At 32.7% G+C, this 18,623-nt stretch overlaps 2 protein-coding genes across 7 annotated transcripts; one reads left to right on the top strand and one right to left on the bottom strand.

The window, feature by feature from the left end:
• Nucleotides 1-1,177: 1,177 nt before the first annotated feature.
• On the top strand, nt 1,178-5,272 carry LOC106668761 (arrestin homolog). Of its 2 annotated transcripts, none has more exons than XM_014397815.2 (7): nt 1,178-1,328; nt 1,914-2,104; nt 2,330-2,644; nt 2,701-2,858; nt 2,924-3,067; nt 4,852-4,981; nt 5,049-5,272. In XM_014397815.2, exons 1-7 carry the CDS (start codon nt 1,220-1,222, stop codon nt 5,136-5,138), a joined length of 1,137 nt encoding a protein of 378 aa, XP_014253301.1. In that variant the 5' UTR covers nt 1,178-1,219; the 3' UTR covers nt 5,139-5,272. The 2 variants fall into 2 exon arrangements, with proteins under 2 accessions (XP_014253301.1, XP_014253302.1); XM_014397816.2 differs by lacking the exon at nt 1,178-1,328 and adding an exon at nt 1,527-1,636.
• A 2,313-nt stretch (nt 5,273-7,585) lies between these two features.
• LOC106668760 (cytoplasmic protein NCK1) lies at nt 7,586-17,886 on the bottom strand. Of its 5 annotated transcripts, none has more exons than XM_014397810.2 (7): nt 17,736-17,886; nt 13,094-13,293; nt 9,706-9,913; nt 9,407-9,655; nt 8,952-9,234; nt 8,688-8,876; nt 7,586-8,629 (listed from the first exon to the last, which is right to left on the bottom strand). In XM_014397810.2, the coding sequence occupies exons 2-7, from the start codon at nt 13,203-13,205 to the stop codon at nt 8,420-8,422; spliced, it is 1,251 nt and encodes a 416-aa protein (XP_014253296.1). In that variant the 5' UTR covers nt 13,206-13,293; nt 17,736-17,886; the 3' UTR covers nt 7,586-8,419. The 5 variants fall into 5 exon arrangements, with proteins under 5 accessions (XP_014253296.1, XP_014253294.1, XP_014253297.1 ...); XM_014397808.2 differs by having other exon boundaries at nt 13,094-13,258; XM_014397811.2 differs by having other exon boundaries at nt 9,407-9,640; nt 13,094-13,258.
• Between the last annotated feature and the right edge of the window lie 737 nt (nt 17,887-18,623).

Below are 18,623 nucleotides of genomic sequence, written 5' to 3'. Positions count from 1 at the left end.
AGTAAAACATAAATTATAATTTAAAAAAAGGTTTCAGGATAAAAAAAGTGATGGTAGAGTCCTAGGCCAAAAAATTTTTGACAACTTAACTGAAGTCATTCAGCATGAAAAAAGCTCAATTTCTCAACATTAACAAAATAATAAGTACTGCATTTCTCTATAGCAGAGCAGAATAGTGTTGAATGAAAAATAAAAAAAGAAATTCATCGAAAAAATCAAATTGCATATACTACAAAAAAAATTTGATTTGCAAATTTGATTTATATCCTGAATTTTAATATATGTATTAATTTAGGTAATGAGTGGCTGCATCGGTGAGACCGACATCACTGGAAGATCCTGGTTCAAATTTGAGCAGCCCTAAAGAACTTGGGCTAAAATTATGTTAAATTGAAAACAAGATTACTCTTAGTTTATAACCATTCATCCAAAATTGAATCTTTATAAGTATCCTTAAAAAATTCCTTAGTTTCAAAAGTTTAATTTTCTACTCAGAGTTTCAGTTTCTCTATCAAAAGGTTGTTTACAAGATATGTATATATTTTTATTTAATTTATTATTTAACTGTTTAATTAGCTTAATTAACACAATTTTATTTGTAGAATTTCATTTTAATATTTGCAATTATATACAACTGGATCATTTATGAAAATAATGAAAATGCTATAATAAATACAAAAATTTTACAAAATTATTTATTTTGTGTATACAAGATATTTTTTGTATGTTACCTAAATTGAATAAGAAAAGAAGCTGGAGTTAATACCTGTAACTAAAAAATATTTTTCTTGCAATGGCTTCTTTATTGGGAGCAGGACTAGAGCTAAAAGTAATTTTTTTTAAATTTTATGTTTTCTTTTTTCTATTAATATTAGAAATAAATTTTTTTCTCTCTTATAGTAGGAAAGGTTGAGATAATATTTTCAAACATTACTTGTATCAATACACTATTAAATTTTATTAGTAGACGGATTAGAATTGAATAATTTGGTTTGTAGATTTCTTTTGGTTAAAAGTGGGCAATAATTTCTGCCTGTCAATAAGTGGATTAAACTGAACCTCAAATGTCTCACAATAGGCCAAGTTGCCTCATGCGAAGCCAATATTAATCCACTTTTCTCGGTAATTGGTTTAAGAAGCCTCACAATGTCTTCATATATACGAACGTGTCCCATTGCACGTGATCATTTGACTCTAAGTCTAAAAGTGATTCTTAAAAATGGTCGTGAATTTCAAAGTTTTCAAGAAAATCTCCCCCAACGGAAAAGTCACTGTGTACCTTGGAAAAAGGGATTTTGTGGATCACATTTCAGCAGTTGAACCCGTCGGTATGAAATTATCTTCAATTAACTGCGCAGTCTGAATACCTTAGCAAATAAAAGTTGATTGCATGTAACATTTTTTATTATATATTTTTTTTGTTCAAAAGTTAATCTAAAGAGTGAATCTATAGATAATAATGAAGAACAATAACATTTGTAAAATAAAATTGGTTAAAATTGATCGATTTATTTTTTTGTTGTTCATTTAATGAAATATTATAAGAACCTTGGAAGTATTTGATATCAATTTAATAAATTTAAGCCTTATTTGCATTGTTTTTTGCTTTTTGCTTGTGGGATGTGCAGCCAGTTTGGTAAGAGAAAAACTATTTGTCAATAGTTCAATAGTCAAATTCAAAATTTTCCTCTTACCCAATGCGACCGCCCATCCTAAATAGAAGAAAAACCATATAATTAATCTTATTAATATAATTAATGTAATTAATCTACTTACTATTTGTCACAATTTAAATCATAAATTTTCTAAAAGTTATCTTATAAAAAATTTAAATAATTTTTTTGTTTAATATGTCACCTTCTAAGCAGACAGTGCGATATTTCTAAGCGTTAATGTAGTCAATTAAATTTAAGATGGTGTCATACTTCTCGACTCGTGCTATGTAACAGACAGAAAGCTATTTGGACAGATAGTCTGTAGCTTCCGGTATGGCCGGGAGGAAGACGAAGTCATGGGCCTTAACTTCCAAAAAGACCTCTACCTATGTTCAGAACAAATATATCCACCACCGGAAAAAAGAGAAAACAACTTGACAAAGCTTCAGGTGAAACAATGATTGATTTTTTTTTAGTTTTTAAAAACACTTTAAATTAAAGTTCATACATCGGTGAACTGATGTTGAACCATCACTGGGTTACTTATTGGGTCTGAATTTACTGAGAAATTCAACAAACCCATGATTAAAGATGGACCCAATAAGTAATATTAAATCAACTTGCTTAATTTTTATGTTTAAGCTTTCTACTAAATCTATTTTTCTTTTTTACAGGAAAGACTTTTAAAGAAGCTAGGCTCGAATGCTTTCCCGTTCTCGTTTCAAATCCCACAAAATGCTCCAGCTTCAATAACAATACAGCCAGGGCCTGAGGACCAGGGAGAGCCATGTGGCGTGCAATACTTCGTCAAGGTGTTCATCGGGGATCACGAGACAGATAGATCGCATAGAAGGAGCACAATCTCACTTGGAATAAGGAAAATTCAATTTGCGCCGTCCAAGGTTGGACGACAGCCTTGTACTGTTGTCAGAAAGGACTTTATGCTCAGTCCCGGAGAGCTGGAGCTCGAGGTTGTTTTGGACAAACAGGTAATAAGAAAAATATATAAAAATTAGCCCGATTTGTAAAAACGCATCAATTGTAGGTGTACAACCATGGAGAAAAGATTGCTGCTAACATATGTATAAGGAATAACAGTAATAAGGTGGTGAAGAAAATCAAGGCAATGATTCAACAGGGCGTTGATGTCATGCTTTTCCAAAATGGGCAATATCGCACTACAATTGCCTCTGTTGAAACTGAGTACTAAACAATACATATTGTTAATGTGAATTTGTATTTTTAATTTTTTTTTAAAATTTTTGTAGTGAAGGGTGTCCTTTACAGCCAGGTTCTTCAATGCAGAAAGTAATTTATTTGTTCCCTGAGCTGACAAACAATAGAGACCGAAGAGGAATAGCATTGGATGGACAACTGAAACGACAGGATACCAACTTAGCCTCATCAACACTGTATATAATTTTAGCTTTATATTCTTGTCAAACTTTCATAAATTAGAAAAACTTAAACAAATTTCATTAGAAACTTTACATCAGAAAACAGTTTACCAGAAGTTTAGGAATGACAAAATTATCTATGTAGTTGTTTTAAAAGAAAGTCTGTTCTTATAGATTTGGAGAAGAATGGCACATCAATAATTCTATGATTCAATCACAGAATCGGGAAACTGTGAGGCCGAATGGTTAAGGTCTTGTCTTTTCCTCAGTTGTTTTGGATTCCCATCATAGCTGTTAAGCTTTTTGAGAATAATTGTAAAGTCCTAATCCCTCATCTGTTACAACCTGACAACAGGCAGTATCCAGATATTTTCTGTTCAAACCCAAAACATAAGCAATCAAACTCATTAGAGAGTACACCTCTGACTTTCAAGCTGAAATACATGCCAGTTTGTGCCTTAGAAAATCTTAAAAGAGGTTATACTGATAATAGAATTTTATAAGATTGGATAGCCAAGCAGTCATTAAAGCATTAGCATGGACAAAAATCACATCAAAATTAGACAGTGAATGCATCCAAAATCTCCATAACCTGGGACAACACAACCTGGTGAATCTTGGGTACCAGGACACAAAGAAATTTTGGGTAGCAAAAAGGCACACCGGCCATAGGAGGATCTGCAACACCCTGAACCTATTCTTGAGGTGGCAAAAGCAAACATAGAATCCTCCTTCTCAGATGGATCAAAAAAGACAAAAGGAGAAGTGGATAAACTCTAGGGGCGTTAGACGCAGTAAACCATCTCCTCACCAAGACTGGCAAACTCAGTGCAACAGTTAGAAAGGGATAAATTCATAGAAGTAATAGGACAAGTCACTGGCATATGAGAAAATAACTACACAACATGGGTATATTCAATGAAGACCCCATTTGTAGGTTATGCAATGAAGAGGAAGAAACAGCCACCCATATCATCTTCAGTTGCGAAGAACTGCTCAATGGAGGCAAGGCCCGGGATACAAAGAAAACCCATGGAATGGGATTGTATCATTGGTCAATGACAGCACTCCTTAAGGCGCATATACACTAAGCAATCTTGGCCGATGAAAGACAATCGCTTGGTTGGTCGTGATTTGCTTAGCGTGCACAGGTGGTGAACCAGAACTAATAAAGCGGTTCACCTTGGTCAAGGTCCAGTCTTCTAGTGGTACCATCAAAAGGGTTTAATTTGTTGACTACAATTATGGCCAAGATTTGCTTGGCGAGAACATCCTTCAGAAGAAGGATCAAGCTTGTGGGTAGATATAGTTTGAGTAACGCACTACTCGTTTGTAAAACAATTTATTTATTTTAACGCTACAAGATCAAACGCACTTTCTTCTGCCCGCTTGACTTTTCTCCACCCTCACCATGTGCTCTTTCCGCAGTGTTGCCCCACAAGCTAATTGTACTGAACTTAGCACTTAATAAAGGGCAATAAACCAGAAGGGGAATAAAAACCCATTTCCTAGTATCCATCAGCAGCAGCAGGCAGTTGGACTGTCATTTTGTTTTTATTTTACTTTATTGGTTCAGCTGCAAATCCAAAATTACATAAAATCACCCTGTACTTTGCATAACATTAATATTTTAAACTAATTTGACAATAATCAATAAGCAGTCAACTAGAAAAAGTCCATTAATAATTAGGATTAATAACTAGATAAACTAGAAAAATTTTAATGTACAATGGAACAATTGGTATAAAGTGTGCAGTTTTTAAATTTTGTTGTATGTTTAAACCATTTATTATTTGCAGCTTGGCGTCGCCTGATCAAAAGGACTGCTTTGGAATAATAGTTTCTTATGCTGTAAAAGTGAAACTATACCTCGGAGCATTAAACGGGGAATTAACAGCCGAACTTCCATTCATCCTCATGCATCCAAAGGTAATTACAAATTCTTGACAATCATTCTTGAATCGGTTTGAACTTTTTTTAATTGCTTTTTTTTTAGCCTAACCCTAAGACAAAGATGATACATGCAGACAGCCAGGCAGATGTTGAAATGTTCAAACAAGACACAATTGACATTGATACGCTGTAATTTAAATATTAAAAAAAAAAAAATCAGGGTTTCATAGAAAAACTATTCTGCCGATAATAAATATTCTACTTGTCAAATTATATTAGCTACACATATGTAACAAAACCAATAATAAACAAAAAACCCAATAGTAAGAGTGATTCAATTTTGTACGTTTTCCTAAATTATCAATAATTAGTCTGGTAAGATAGAAAAAATAATAAAAGTAGCGAACAAAGACAAAAAAATAAAGTATATAAATAAGAAAAAATCTCGTTGAAAAAAAAAAAATTGGTACGAACAAAAAGGTTATGAATTTCTCGTTTAATATTCCAATACTTTTATTTTCTTTAATATCGAAGAACACTAATTTTATGAATACATATGTTTTTTAAAGAATACAACTGATACAGAAATCACATTGAATTTATGATTAAGTGAAGATAATGATAAAAAACACAAATTCAACGATTCAAGGGGAATTTGAATCGTCGAAACGGAGAGGGAGTACGTTTACTTGTGTGCTTGTCTCAAAACAGAACGTGCTAGTTCCTCCCACTCTTACCCAATTGGAACGATAATAAAAAGGAAAATAGTACATCACAATTATCTCGTACATCCTTATATCCTACTGCACAGAATTGCCGCTATGCATTCAATTTCTTAAATATATACAAAATTCAATTTTACCATTTATATACTGCCTTTTGACTTTCAATAGGAAAAGAAAGCAACAAATACACCAATCTTATGACATCCTTTGGAAAGTACACACATTTAATTATCTACACATAATAATGTAATTATTTAATTAAACACTAATTCATTATACACACCTTTACTATATTCTATAATTTTACTTTTTGCTTCTTATGTTTAAAATAGTTTTAGATCTTGTATACACTTGAAGCAATTTTTTCCATTTAATAGTAAAAAGGCTTTTTAATTTTTTTTTAAATTTATCGAAAGCATTTTTCAAACTTGTTAATACAGCGTTGGATTATTAATTTAAAAAGAATTAAAAGTAGGTCAATATTTAAAACACAAGATGAAATTAGTGATATGTAGAATAAGTATACATCTCAATGGTTTTAGACTTTTTGTACTTTAAAACAATATGAACTATTTTGATTCATTCTGGTCAAACCTAATACTAAAGTAAAAAAAAAGATCTGTATATTTTTATATAATTTTAAAGAGAGCTATCAACTATGACTTGAACATTTGGTACTACAACGAATAGAAAGATTACTTTAGATAATTTTTAATGTATTTGATATAAATGTCAAAAGTTCAAAAAATATATTGCCTTGTTTCTCAATCTGTGAAGACAGCTTTAAGAACATTAGCAGCCTAAGATTTTATTTTTTTAATTAAAATTAAACATTCACCCTGTCAATATCCCAATGTTTTTTACAACTTAAAATTAAGCGCATGACTTGTGATATCATTTAGGTAGATTCAAAATTAATTCACACTCATTGAGGAAGACAAATATTTTATAACTGTTTCATTCTTTTTTTTACAATGGTATTTCAATTACATATATGAACCCTCGGGGAGCAGGTGTTTTGAGGGGAAAAAAGTCCATTTGTGAGATGTCGGACCTTTACCTTAAATGAAAGAGTGGCATGTCAATGACCAAGCTGCAGATTTTATAAAATAGTAAAACTATTATTTCTCCTTAGATCCCCCAAAAATAAAAAAAGGTCTACTTTTAAATTATTCTCAGGGGTAAGAAATGAAATATTGAAAGATTTGCACAAATAAAGTTAGAAAGTGACAGGATTCTAACTCATTATTCTTAAGTGAATGAATTGATAAAATTATAAATTATAAAGTTGATAAAATTATTCTCGCAGCAAGAAAAAGAAAAAAAAAACAAGTCAAGTCTATCATGAGGCATTTTGGTATTCAGCAAGTTCTTAGAAACAAAACCAACTTTTCCAAATTTAAAATTGAAATCCTGGCCAATAAATAAAAGATCCTTCCCCGCTTTTGATTTCAATCTAAGGGTCAGTTCATCTTCAAACTTTCAAAATACATTTTGAATCCCTAAATCTCTAGAAAAATTTTGGTCTGTGAATTCGTTGTTTTTGTCTCAGTCTAAATTTCCAGTTCAAAAAGCCTAATCTTACAGAATGAAGAAGGGCAATACATTTTCTTAACCTCACTAGCGTAAAAAGTATTAAAATGTTGGAATGATGCAAAAATATATCAGCTTTTAAAAAATTGAGCAATAGGATGATAAAAAAAAAACATAAATAAATAAATAAACTCGGCAAAGCAAAAAACAGTTAATTAATGAAGGAAAAACCACTGTTTTGACACAACACGACACACAAAATAATTTTGGGACTACAAAAAATATATTTATATATATTTTAAATATCTTGTCTATATAAATTACATTTATGCCTGGAACAGGCCTCATAAAAAATTACAAAAGAAATCCTTGACCTTCTCTCTTTTTTATTTTTTTTTTAAAACTTTTATTTTACATTTTTCCTAAGTATCAAAAATGACTCGGCCGAACCCGGTCAGTGCATATCACATTCGAATCCTTTGGTTTGATTCAGCCCGTGACACAACTCTGTTTCCATACAGCTAGACAGACTTATTTTTAGAGCAAACATAAATGCAAATTGGAGATAAAACAAACTGGACTTCCCATCGAATGCCTATGGTTGGATAAGACGAGTGTGTTATGATTTATGCAATAAACAAACTAAAATAGTTAGAAAAAAAAGAACAGTTAATAAATAAAATTTTCACTTGTAAAAAAATAACAACAAAAAGGAAAGTTTTTTCAACACTTCTGTATGGATGAAAAGGGTCTTCCTTTCCTTTATGAGACGACTAGAATGTAATATCTCAAAAGAGATTGTATTCATCAATTGTAGTGATTAATAAATTCAATTGATCATTAAAATTGACTTATTAAACAGCAAAACAAAACAAAGCAATGTAACACATACATAAAAACTACCAAAATGAAAGTCCTTTCTAAATGTAGATATTGTCACATTGATTTTTGTTTATTATATATATAAAACGATTCTTATGCCTAGTGTAGTAAATTAATCTCTGCTTTTGTAAATAAACGCTTACACTATATTTGAGAGCATAAACAAAAGAAGCATGTAGTGTTCAAATAAAAACAGACCGATTTGACAATCAGAAGGATTTTTCAATTGTTGAAATCAAGAAGGCCAGATTGAATTTGGCTTCTCAACCCAGGTAAAAGCAATGTTTTGGCCGACTGATGACTGTGTTGTTCTACTATATGCCACAGTTCCCCTTTAATTGTTGTTAGCCCTCGGTAGGGGTCTGACCAAGTAGAGCTTTTCGCCCTGCTTGTTTGTGTAGATTGGTGCCCTCTGGTAGTGGTCCACTAGTTGGTCGAGAGTGTGGAACTTCCTTTGACCTATACAGTAAAGAGCTCCATCGACGTGCACCCGAAAATGCTTGTTTCTCCCTGGTGCTTTTAACGATACTGAATAGTCACCCATCTAAGCAAGAAAAACATAAATTTATGGGACGAATGTTGCTGGTACCTAAAAAACTTACATTGGTTTCAGAATCCCTGATCAAAAAGTCTCCATCATTTCCACTTTGATTGAGTATCGCATCACACTGTGCTCTGGAGATGTTTCCATAATACCATTCTTTTCCAACTAGGTGAGGTTTCTCTGCAGAAATACTGCCTGCAACTCCTGATCCCTCTCTAAGGGGTTGCGTTAAATATTCACTCAACTCCTGCAAGCACAAAGAATTTGCATAACAGTATTTGAAATTAAAATATAATCTCTGTTCATTTTTTTTTATGCAAACCTGAACATAATTTCTGGGAATGAGACCGGTCTGGCCATGGCTGTTTCTGGCTTTGTACCACTCTGGATCGGCCTGTGGCCTGTCGATGATTTCAAGTCTGTCACCTTTGTCAAAAGACAGTTCCTGGTCGTTTGTAGAAGAAAATGAGTAAAGTGCAACGACGATGTCGAGTACATTCTCAGCCATGGCGTAAGTGTGAAGTGCATCATCAGAATCGGCTTCTTCTTGGGTGTAGTTAGAAGGAAACCAGCCAGCTGTCATCCCACTCTGCCCCCGCCACCATCTGTAAAGTGTTCCGTATATAAAATTCAGCACCAGATATGAGGAAAAAAAATGAATAGCCAAATTTCAAAAACTACAAAGCGACCAATCAAAAACATTTTGAACTTGCCAATTTCCACGTTTCTGACTCCTGCTCGAGAAGAAAGAAAAATGAAAAAGAAACACATATTTACCCATCATTGCTCTTTTCTAATATAAGTATCCTTGTGCCTTTGATTAATGAAAGTTCATCCGGCTGCTGTGCCTGGTAATTATATTTGACTGTGGCCATCCCAATGACCTCAGAAGGGTCTGCAGGCAACCTACGGGCCATTGTCGGTGATTCCATTGCCCTGCACGACATGTTGCTGCTCGGAAGCGTCTTGGAGCCGCTCCCACTCCCGCTTTTCTTCACTTTCCTCTTGATGCTGAAAGGGAGCATGCTAAATCAATGTTGGTTTTGACTTAAACTTAAACAAATTCTGCGATATACCTGTCTATCAAAGAATGCTTCTCTTTTTTAACATAGTTGCTCGGAACGTAGCCAGAATTATTTCTCGAGTTCTGGACCCTCCACCAATGTTTGGAATCATCGAGAAGAAGGTAACGTTCATTTTTCCTTAAATCTAACTCCTCAGGACCGAGTGCAGCGTAGTCGTACTTTGCAACGACGTAACAGCCATCTTCCTGGCTGGATTTCCCTGGGAACGTTCATTGAAACATACAGATCACGTTTCATCCTTATATAATTCTTTTAATAATTATATACAAAATACCCAGCCACACAAGAAATAAATTCCACATCAAAATTAAAAGTAGCACACTTAAGGTTTAACAGGAAACCTTCCATGCAACTCACGGCACAAACAATTAATCTATTCTTTATCCCTTACCTTATCTAATCTTGAAATATAACAAGTGAAAAACTCTTAAGAGGAGTGAACAAAAATTTTACCTGTCAAAGTTGGTCCCGACAAGGACAAGTTATTATGACATGTTTAACTACTCGGATGTTGTTTATTACTGAATTTAAAAGAAAAACATTTCTCAGCAGAGCAGCTTTAGCTATTTATTGATTTATTTTGAGCAAATTAATGCTAACTCATGCAAAATGATATTCAATACATACATTGAATTTATTGAATTGATATAAATCTTGTAACAGCAAATCAAGATTAGACAAATGCCTTTAAATTTTAATAATTTGCATTTTGTATTTAAAAATACAATTTCCTTTCAGTTTTATATATGCAATTAAATGTAATAAATATCAGCAAATTGCAAAGCAAGGTGTGCATCAGATCGTTACGTACTGTCAAAAGAAAAAAAATTCTTAAGATTAAGATCGAATGAATGCAAGTCCATCTTAATTGCAGGAGTGGACTCTGATTGCGAAATATATCACTAAACTGACAAAGCTTATCAAAGGAAATGACACATGTGATTATTACCTTTTTAACAGTATTAAATTTGTAATAAAACACTATTAATAAAACTGTGTATGTAACATGTATTTATTTTAAACTCAAATCAGACTAGTTTTTGTAAAATATCTATTATAAACTGAATTCTCATATTAAATCATTTTTAACAGAAGATAAAATTAACTCTCGGTTGTTAGCCTGGAAGAGAATATTTAGACATAGAAGGGATTAATTACACTTTTCCAAACCCTATATATTTCAGTTTAACATTAACTCTTCATCATAAAAAAATTATAAAAACAAATCTGAAATGACTTAACGTTCTCTAGTTCTGTCCTTGAAGGAGAAGTGAAGATGAATGATAAATAAATAATAGAGCCTTCAAAAACCGTTAGATAATCAAAATTGACTTGCTAATTACATCACCATGAGAACGCAATTAAGTCTAAGTGCATCATCTGTATTGAGCAATGGGCACATTTTCATACATTTTATATAAAATCCACTGAAAAGAATATTAATAAAACATGAACAATTTAAAATATCATTTTAAAGATTCTGTACTAGTATTGTTTTTTTTTTGTTTGTTTAAAGTACAAATGATTGCGTATATATATTTTTTTTAAAAATTCAGGAAAATTTTAAATAAACTGCCTTCGCACAAATAAATTTAAACAAAGTTAAAAAATCACTGAAAGGGTGATGGAGGAATATTGATTTACTACCCTGAGAGAATGGTACGTAAATAAGAAAGAATGTATTTAAGATTGAACATGAATGGGGATCTTAGGAACTGATTGCGTTGGGGGCTGAACCTAGGCTGTTGATAACCCCTGGAGCCCAACCTCTGGACATACAAGACGAGGTCTGACCCCGGACTGACAACATCCGGGATGGGTGATTTTTGCCCACCAGTAAAAAAACGGAGTTGTCGGTGGGCTGTGAGAAGTGTTAGACTCAACCCTGTATATGTGTGTATGATGTATATGCATATGTAAATTGGAGCTTATATAAATCAACCATCGCTTTATGGCCTCTGGTACAAACAATACAAACCTCCAAGCTTACATAAATACACACATGCATACGAATGCGAAGAGGAAGAGAAAATGAATTTAAAGATTGAAAAAATGTTATACAAGGAAGCAAGTTTTACCAAACCGTCAAGTAAAATTCACTATTGCTGATATCGTCCATTCTATTTTATTTGTTTAGGGGGGACATAATTTATCAACACATATACCAAATCTTTTCGATTAACTTGTTTGTTAAAATTTGTGGGATAGGAAACATTTAACTTGTATTATTTCTAGAACTGGGTTACTTATTAAGTTCATCTTCATCTGTGAGTAAATATAAAATAATATAATAATAACCTAATAAGAAACCCAGTATCAATCCTGAAAGTATGTTCTGAACGTATAAAATAGTATAACAAATCTCATTCAAGAATTAATAGTGTGCAAATTGTAATAAATTATAAAGGAAAAAAAATGAGAAGTGCCTTGTTCTATGGTTTGGAAAAGTACTTGAGACTGATGATTTTAGCAAGATCTGTCAAGCCTCGTTTCAAATAATCAATTGCCCCATTTCAGAATGCCGTCATACAACACATAAAACTTTCATGTTTCTTCTAGGTCAAAATAAACCCTATTTTGATGAGGGGTGGAATCGTGTCACATTATTTATTCAAATCATTCAATATTTACATTCGCTTCTTGCCACTGAGAATAATTTAAAGTTAGGCCTTTTTATATTTTTTTGGTGATCTAAGGACACATATCAATTTTGGTTTATCTCCTCCACGGGTATAAAATGTACAATTTTATAAAAGTAGCTGACAACGATATTGACAGATAAGAAATGAATATAAAGCAATTTTTTTTTCATCGTCAACAGCATGCCATACAATTTGGCCTGATATGGTATTTTGTTTTTCAAAACATTCAGTTGAGTCATTCTCCAAGGTAAACATCAAACAGTATGGACGGATTTTTTATACAGTTAATTTTTGCCATATATTTATAATGTATGCGTTTATAATTTATAGAATAACTTGTACATAGCTTTGAGCGATGATGATATAATAACATTTACACACACAATCCCCTGTGTAATTAGTCCTATACAAAATTATAAGCAAGTGGATGTCAATGAATAACATTGGCCTTGTGTAGTTATTTATTAAGCAGTAAATTATTGAAAGAAATAGGCAGAAGGATTAGAGAAAAAAAGGATGGAACGATTCATCACTTTCCCTCTCTGACATGATCACTAATTTGTGCTAAAAAGGCAGATATGCAAAAATAAATAAAAGATAACTTAAAAAAGCAGGGCTTGTTTTTTTTTTTTTTTTAAAAAAAAGGCAATTGCTTTGGAGAAGCTAACATCATTTACAATCAAACTTGCCATTTTAGTTTATACCGACGTTTGAACTTTGTCTTTTTTTGTACATACCCTGTGGTCGTACAGCAGCCATGTGGTGTGGTGGCGGGCGAATTGGATTTGTTTTCCCTTGCCAAGTGGCAGAAGATTCCCTGTTGGTGACGAGAGATCTAGACTCCAACATTTCACAGGTACGAATCGCCTCAACTCAATGTGTGCCCTTCACTTTCAATAACGCTACAACAATTTTTGACCCCCGTTTTTCTATTTTTCTAAAATAAATGTCAATATTTGTAGTAGACTCATCTCTAGCTTTCTCTTGACAATTTGGAACTGAATGGAGAAGAATGTGTGAAAGCTGCCCTGTCATTTGAAAAATATGAATTTCCTAATGTAGTTTGTTTGTGTTGTATTTTTCATTTATTTTTACAGCATACCTTTCATTTATAATTACTTATTGAAGAACTAATCATTTATATATTTAATAAGATAACAATCGAAAATACTCAATTTATTCAATTTAACACGAGTTATAACAAATCGAAAGAAAGCGATGTAAGAAACCACAATAAATTATCTTAACTGATAATTCCAGACATTAACATTATCTAATTTACACAAATTATACTAATGCTTCACACATAAAAACTCTACAGAAAAACTAAAATAAAAATTTCTTGTTTTAAACTTTAATAAATTGAACCTTATCACAAACCGTTGTTTGATATTCATATTTAAACATAAAAAATAATTTAAGTTAAAATTATAATGTTTTCCCTTACCAGTTCATTGTTTCAAATGAAATATGTTTAAAAGCTATCAGCAGTTTTTTTTCTTTGGTAAAAAGTGTTTTTTTTTTCAAAGTAGAGTGCTATGAGGTCAGATCAAAAAATGGAACGGTTTAGTTTTGCTGAGGTGGTGATAATTTTATTTATTCTTAATTGTTAAAAACTCAGCGAAACGGACCATGTCCCATTTTTAGACTCGGCTTCAGTTAAAGAACTATTATAAATGACGCACATGCAGACTATAATTTTAAATGTTAAAAAACACGGCTTAATGTTAAAAAAAAAAACACTACTTTTTATGATAACTATATGAACTATTGCTTTCGGTCTGAAATCCAACTAACAACCATTTCTATTGCTCCATTCAAAGCATAAAAAATTCTCTTGTTATGTAACCGATTCTCATAATCAGACTCCATTAGCATTTCTTGATGTAACTTTGATCTGTTCCCACATACACTCAATCACAGAGAAAAATGAGCACATGGAATATTTTCTTTTGTAAAAAATATTACTGGCAAAAAATTTGTTTTATTCTCAAATATTAATTATTTAAGCTAATCTATGTCGAGGAATTTATTTAACAAAAATCACAGCTGGTGGGAAATCCTAGCTCAAAACTAATAAAGGTACATTAATGCTGCCAATCATTTTTCAATAAGTCATAAAATCCCCATGAACAATAATTTTTTGTCAATGTGTCTGAATCCAGAACAGAACTGATCTTGTGTAGTAACAGCTCAGTTTGTGTCCAATTCATCTATTTTTCCCTATTTACAGTTTTCTATATTGCCATGAAATGAGTGTAGCATGGGTGACAATAAAATTAGCGTTTTGCTTTTTGGCAGTGCTTCAGCTTCCAGGAAAAATGAAAAGCAGAGCAAAATAATAAGTTTTCTAGTAATTTTCTATTCAACTGAGGTGATTTAACGATTACCTGAATGGACTGTCAGTTGACAGGAGAAAACTGAGGTCCCAGGTCTCAGGCCAAATACTTCCGTTAGATATAACAGTGCATTTAGTTCAGTTAATTGTTCAGACATTAACTTCACACATGAAAAACTGAGCATGTATGGATAAATACACAAAAAAAATTGGACACTCATATTTTGTTGTTTATTTCAAACTATATGTATTTTTATCATTATATTAATTACAGCATAAATATTTTAATGTAAACCAAATTAAACGAGATCAAAAGAAATTAATTTTAATGAAAATATTCAATTTTGGCCTCACAAAGGCCTAAAGCCTTCTAGGCATCGAGTAAATAAGCAATCGGACTTTATATTGTAAAAGAGAATATCTCTCTTCAACAAGAGCGGTTTGAAGCTGTTTAATGCTTGTTGGAAGCGGTCTAACCATTCTATTTATCATGTCCCATAAGAGTTCTAAGGGTTCCATGTCAGGAGAACGTGTTGGTTAACTGATTGTGGTAATCCCTACATCCTCCAAGTAATGGAGACAAGCTATATGAATGAACACCAAGTTGTCCCCAGTAAATGGAGTGAATGGGACCATACCTCCCAGAAGAACTTCATCAATGTATCTTAGTGCAGTTTATACATTCTGTTGATTCCACCCCATACCATAACTGTCTTCCAAAGTCTGTATGCATGTCACATGAAGCAAAATGTTCTCAGTTCCAGTCATACAATTGCAACAAACCAAACTGACACTATTCTGTGAAGAGGACAGCCACCCCTTGTTCAAGATGCTGATTTGTGAAGTCACCTTTCTACTCGAAACCTGACATGGGATATCAGGAGACTAAGCTATTCTCACGAAGCATTCTGATGATTGTTTTAGAGCTCACACATACATTACAGACCGTTTGGAGTTGATTATCTTACAAGAAAGACGCAAAATAAAGGTTCTGTAGTGTGGTTAGAGTGATAAAACAATTGACTCTGTCATTCATTGCGGTCCACCACTACCTTCTCTTCGATTGAGACTTCCAATAGCACTAAACCATTGAAGACTGTCATGTACAGAGGTACACCCAGAAATTGGGCTATTTAACAGATGCTTCTTCTATTGTTGGCCAAAGCCGGGGTGAGATCTTCTCAACTTAAAACTATGCTTTTACGAAGAACATTTTTTTTAGTCAAATTTTTCATCAAAGAAAAAAATTTACAAAAACAATAAACTCACTCATTGCGTTAGTTCTGGAAAGGATTAAATTGAACTGATTTTCTTTATTTTTAATCAAAAGTGTGTAAAAGATTAGTACACACTCTATAAAGGTAAACTGCAAGTTATTAATAGTTTTTTGTTTTATGTCAATTATTAATGTGTAGTATTTCGTGACCGTTAATTAATGATTATTTAGAGATCGTGAGATGCTCTGGTGTGATGCAGGTTTGTAAAAACATTTTCTTTATCGAGCCAATGTTTCGATCTCTATTGAGATCATCTTCAGAGCATGGGATTTATAAACATTGTTTAAATTTTTCAAACACATATAAGATGTGAATATGTATTTATACTCATACATAGCGTTTTCTGTGTAGATGTGTCACTGTTGTGTTGTGTTAAGAGTGTTAGTGAGATATTATTGTTATTTTGTTAAATACAATGATGTACACAATACAGATTTCAGGTTTAATCGAAGTATTTGTACTCACTCAAAGTGTGTTTTCTGTGCAGATGTGTCACTGATGTGTGCCGTGTTGAGTGTATGTATATGTACATACATAAACAAACAAAATAACAATAATATCTCACTAACACTCTTAACACAACACAACAGTGACACATCTACACAGAAAACGTTATGTATGAGTATAAATACTTTGATTAAACCTAAAATTTCTATATTGTGTACATCATTGTATAAATTCATATTCACATATTACATGTATGTATATAATTTAAACAATGTTTATAAATCCCAGATAATGTCAATAAAGATTGAAACATTGGCATGATAAAGAAAATGTTTTTCTAAACCTACATCACACAAGACCTCATCCAACGATCTCTAAAATAATGAATTATTAATCTTTATACCTAATTTTTATTGAAAATAAACAAATAAATACAAGTGTCTTTTTTTTCTTTGAGTGTATAAATACACAGATACTGCTGAGTCAGTGAGTATTATTAAATATTTAATGAATTTATTTGTTAGGTCTGTGTTCATCTGGGGAGAGAGCAATTTAGATGACTAGATGAAATGATTTCTACTATTAAAATATCTGTTTTTTCTCCAAGGTAAATTTATTAAATTGCTGAAAAATTTCTGGACATTTGTAGGTTTGAATAAATCCAATGTGTCAGAGCATCAATCGCATACAATAAAGTGTGATATTCAGTTCAAAAAAGAGAAAGTTAGAGCAAGAGTCAAACAAAAGATATAAATCAAAGATAAAATAAAAGCACATTCAAAACAAAAAACAGTTTATCTGCAATGCCCTTATCTAAAAAAACATTTTAAAAAAATATGTCGGGTTATCCTCGTCAAATCAACCACTAGTGCATAAAACTAGGTGTGCAAACAATCGTCTCTTCTTCGGCAGTCAACGTTTTAAGCATGCAAAACAAACTTCAACTACAGCTAAGAAAATTTGTGTTCTCTGTGAGAGGAAGCGGTTCGGTTTGAACAGCGAAATCTGAACATTACAGAATTGTGTAGTAAATAGGTTAATCGGGAGGTGGGTGAAACCCGACTTTTGAAAGGTGCTTCTCACATCCGAGAAGATGCAGAAATAAGACAAGAAACGACTAAAACTCGTAAAAGAAAAAACAAAACAAAAAAACTAGAGGGTAAAAAAAACAGAGAATTGGACGGACTCGGCCCGTTTTCTTCGATGATGTACGAACGTCGAGCGGAAAGCTCGGGGCGAGTCCGGCGATAGATGAGAAACGTTCCAAGACGTGGGCCGGCCGTGAGTCGGCCGCCGGGTATTTTTTCAGAGCCTTACCGATTTTCAGACTGGACATATTCCGAGGAGAGGCATAGAAACGGGCTTTGCTCGGGTTTCGGCACGGGTCGGAGAGAGAGTCCGAACGGAGGAGAGACACACACCCCTCGCCGGGACGACCATTAGACGGACGGGCGGCTGGTTGACGGACGAGCCGGGACGAGGCGCCACCGAGCCGACAAACGCCACCGCACCGCAGGGCGCAGTCCGCACCACCCCACAACCCACAACTACATACAAAAATAATATTAATTACACAAAAATAATGTTATTACAATTTATATAAGTTTGAACATCTCAAAGTTCCTTATTACACGAGAATAAAAAATATTTATTTTTAAATAGTCTCACAAGGGGGTGTCACGGATTTTGATCAAACTTTTTTGGGTATTCTACACTCAAAAATATCGGACAAGTATACGCCATTTCTTGTGAATAATTTTTTTGAGTTGAAATTTTCGGTTTTTAATATTTTTATTTCGCCGTTCTACTTGCTCAAATCAACCATGCGAATATGTGTGGTGATTAGTGTCCGTTAGTCGAAGATTATTCAAAAATCGTGAGATGCGGTCTGGTGTGATGTAGGTTTCAGAAAAACATTTTCTTTATCGTGCCAACGTTTCGATCTTTATTGAGATCATCTTCAGGCCTGGAATTTACAAACATTGTTTAAATTTAACAAATACACGTAGGATGTGGAAAAAAGTGAATTTGTACAATGCAAAATATATTTTTTATATTCATTATATATATATTCATATATATATTCATATATATTTCTACTCACTCAGTGTGAATATATCATTTTACAGCATTTTTTAATTTATTATAGATTGCAATAAAAATATGGTAAAAGCTATAAAAGTTTACGAATAACCAAAAAATTTC

The sequence above is a fragment of the Cimex lectularius genome, unplaced genomic scaffold (genome assembly GCF_000648675.2).
Source record: "Cimex lectularius strain Harlan isolate CLEC.00 unplaced genomic scaffold, Clec_2.1 scaffold25, whole genome shotgun sequence".
Lineage (NCBI taxonomy): Eukaryota > Metazoa > Arthropoda > Insecta > Hemiptera > Cimicidae > Cimex > Cimex lectularius.
This window is presented reverse-complemented; position numbering and strand designations above follow the sequence as displayed.

What these genes read in the sequence shown, in the direction of transcription:
- LOC106668760 (XM_014397810.2), bottom strand. Translation starts at nt 13,205, where the DNA reads ATGTTGGAGTCTAGATCTCTCGTCACCAACAGGGAATCTTCTGCCACT. An exon ending in GGCTGCTGTACGACCACAGG is followed by an intron (nt 9,914 to 13,093) that starts GTATGTACAAAA and finishes GAACGTTCCCAG; the next exon opens with GGAAATCCAGCCAGGAAGAT. An exon ending in TCAGGGATTCTGAAACCAAT is followed by an intron (nt 8,630 to 8,687) that starts GTAAGTTTTTTA and finishes TTTCTTGCTTAG; the next exon opens with ATGGGTGACTATTCAGTATC.
- LOC106668761 (XM_014397815.2), top strand. Translation starts at nt 1,220, where the DNA reads ATGGTCGTGAATTTCAAAGTTTTCAAGAAAATCTCCCCCAACGGAAAA. An exon ending in TTCAGCAGTTGAACCCGTCG is followed by an intron (nt 1,329 to 1,913) that starts GTATGAAATTAT and finishes ATTAAATTTAAG; the next exon opens with ATGGTGTCATACTTCTCGAC. An exon ending in AACTTAGCCTCATCAACACT is followed by an intron (nt 3,068 to 4,851) that starts GTATATAATTTT and finishes TATTATTTGCAG; the next exon opens with CTTGGCGTCGCCTGATCAAA.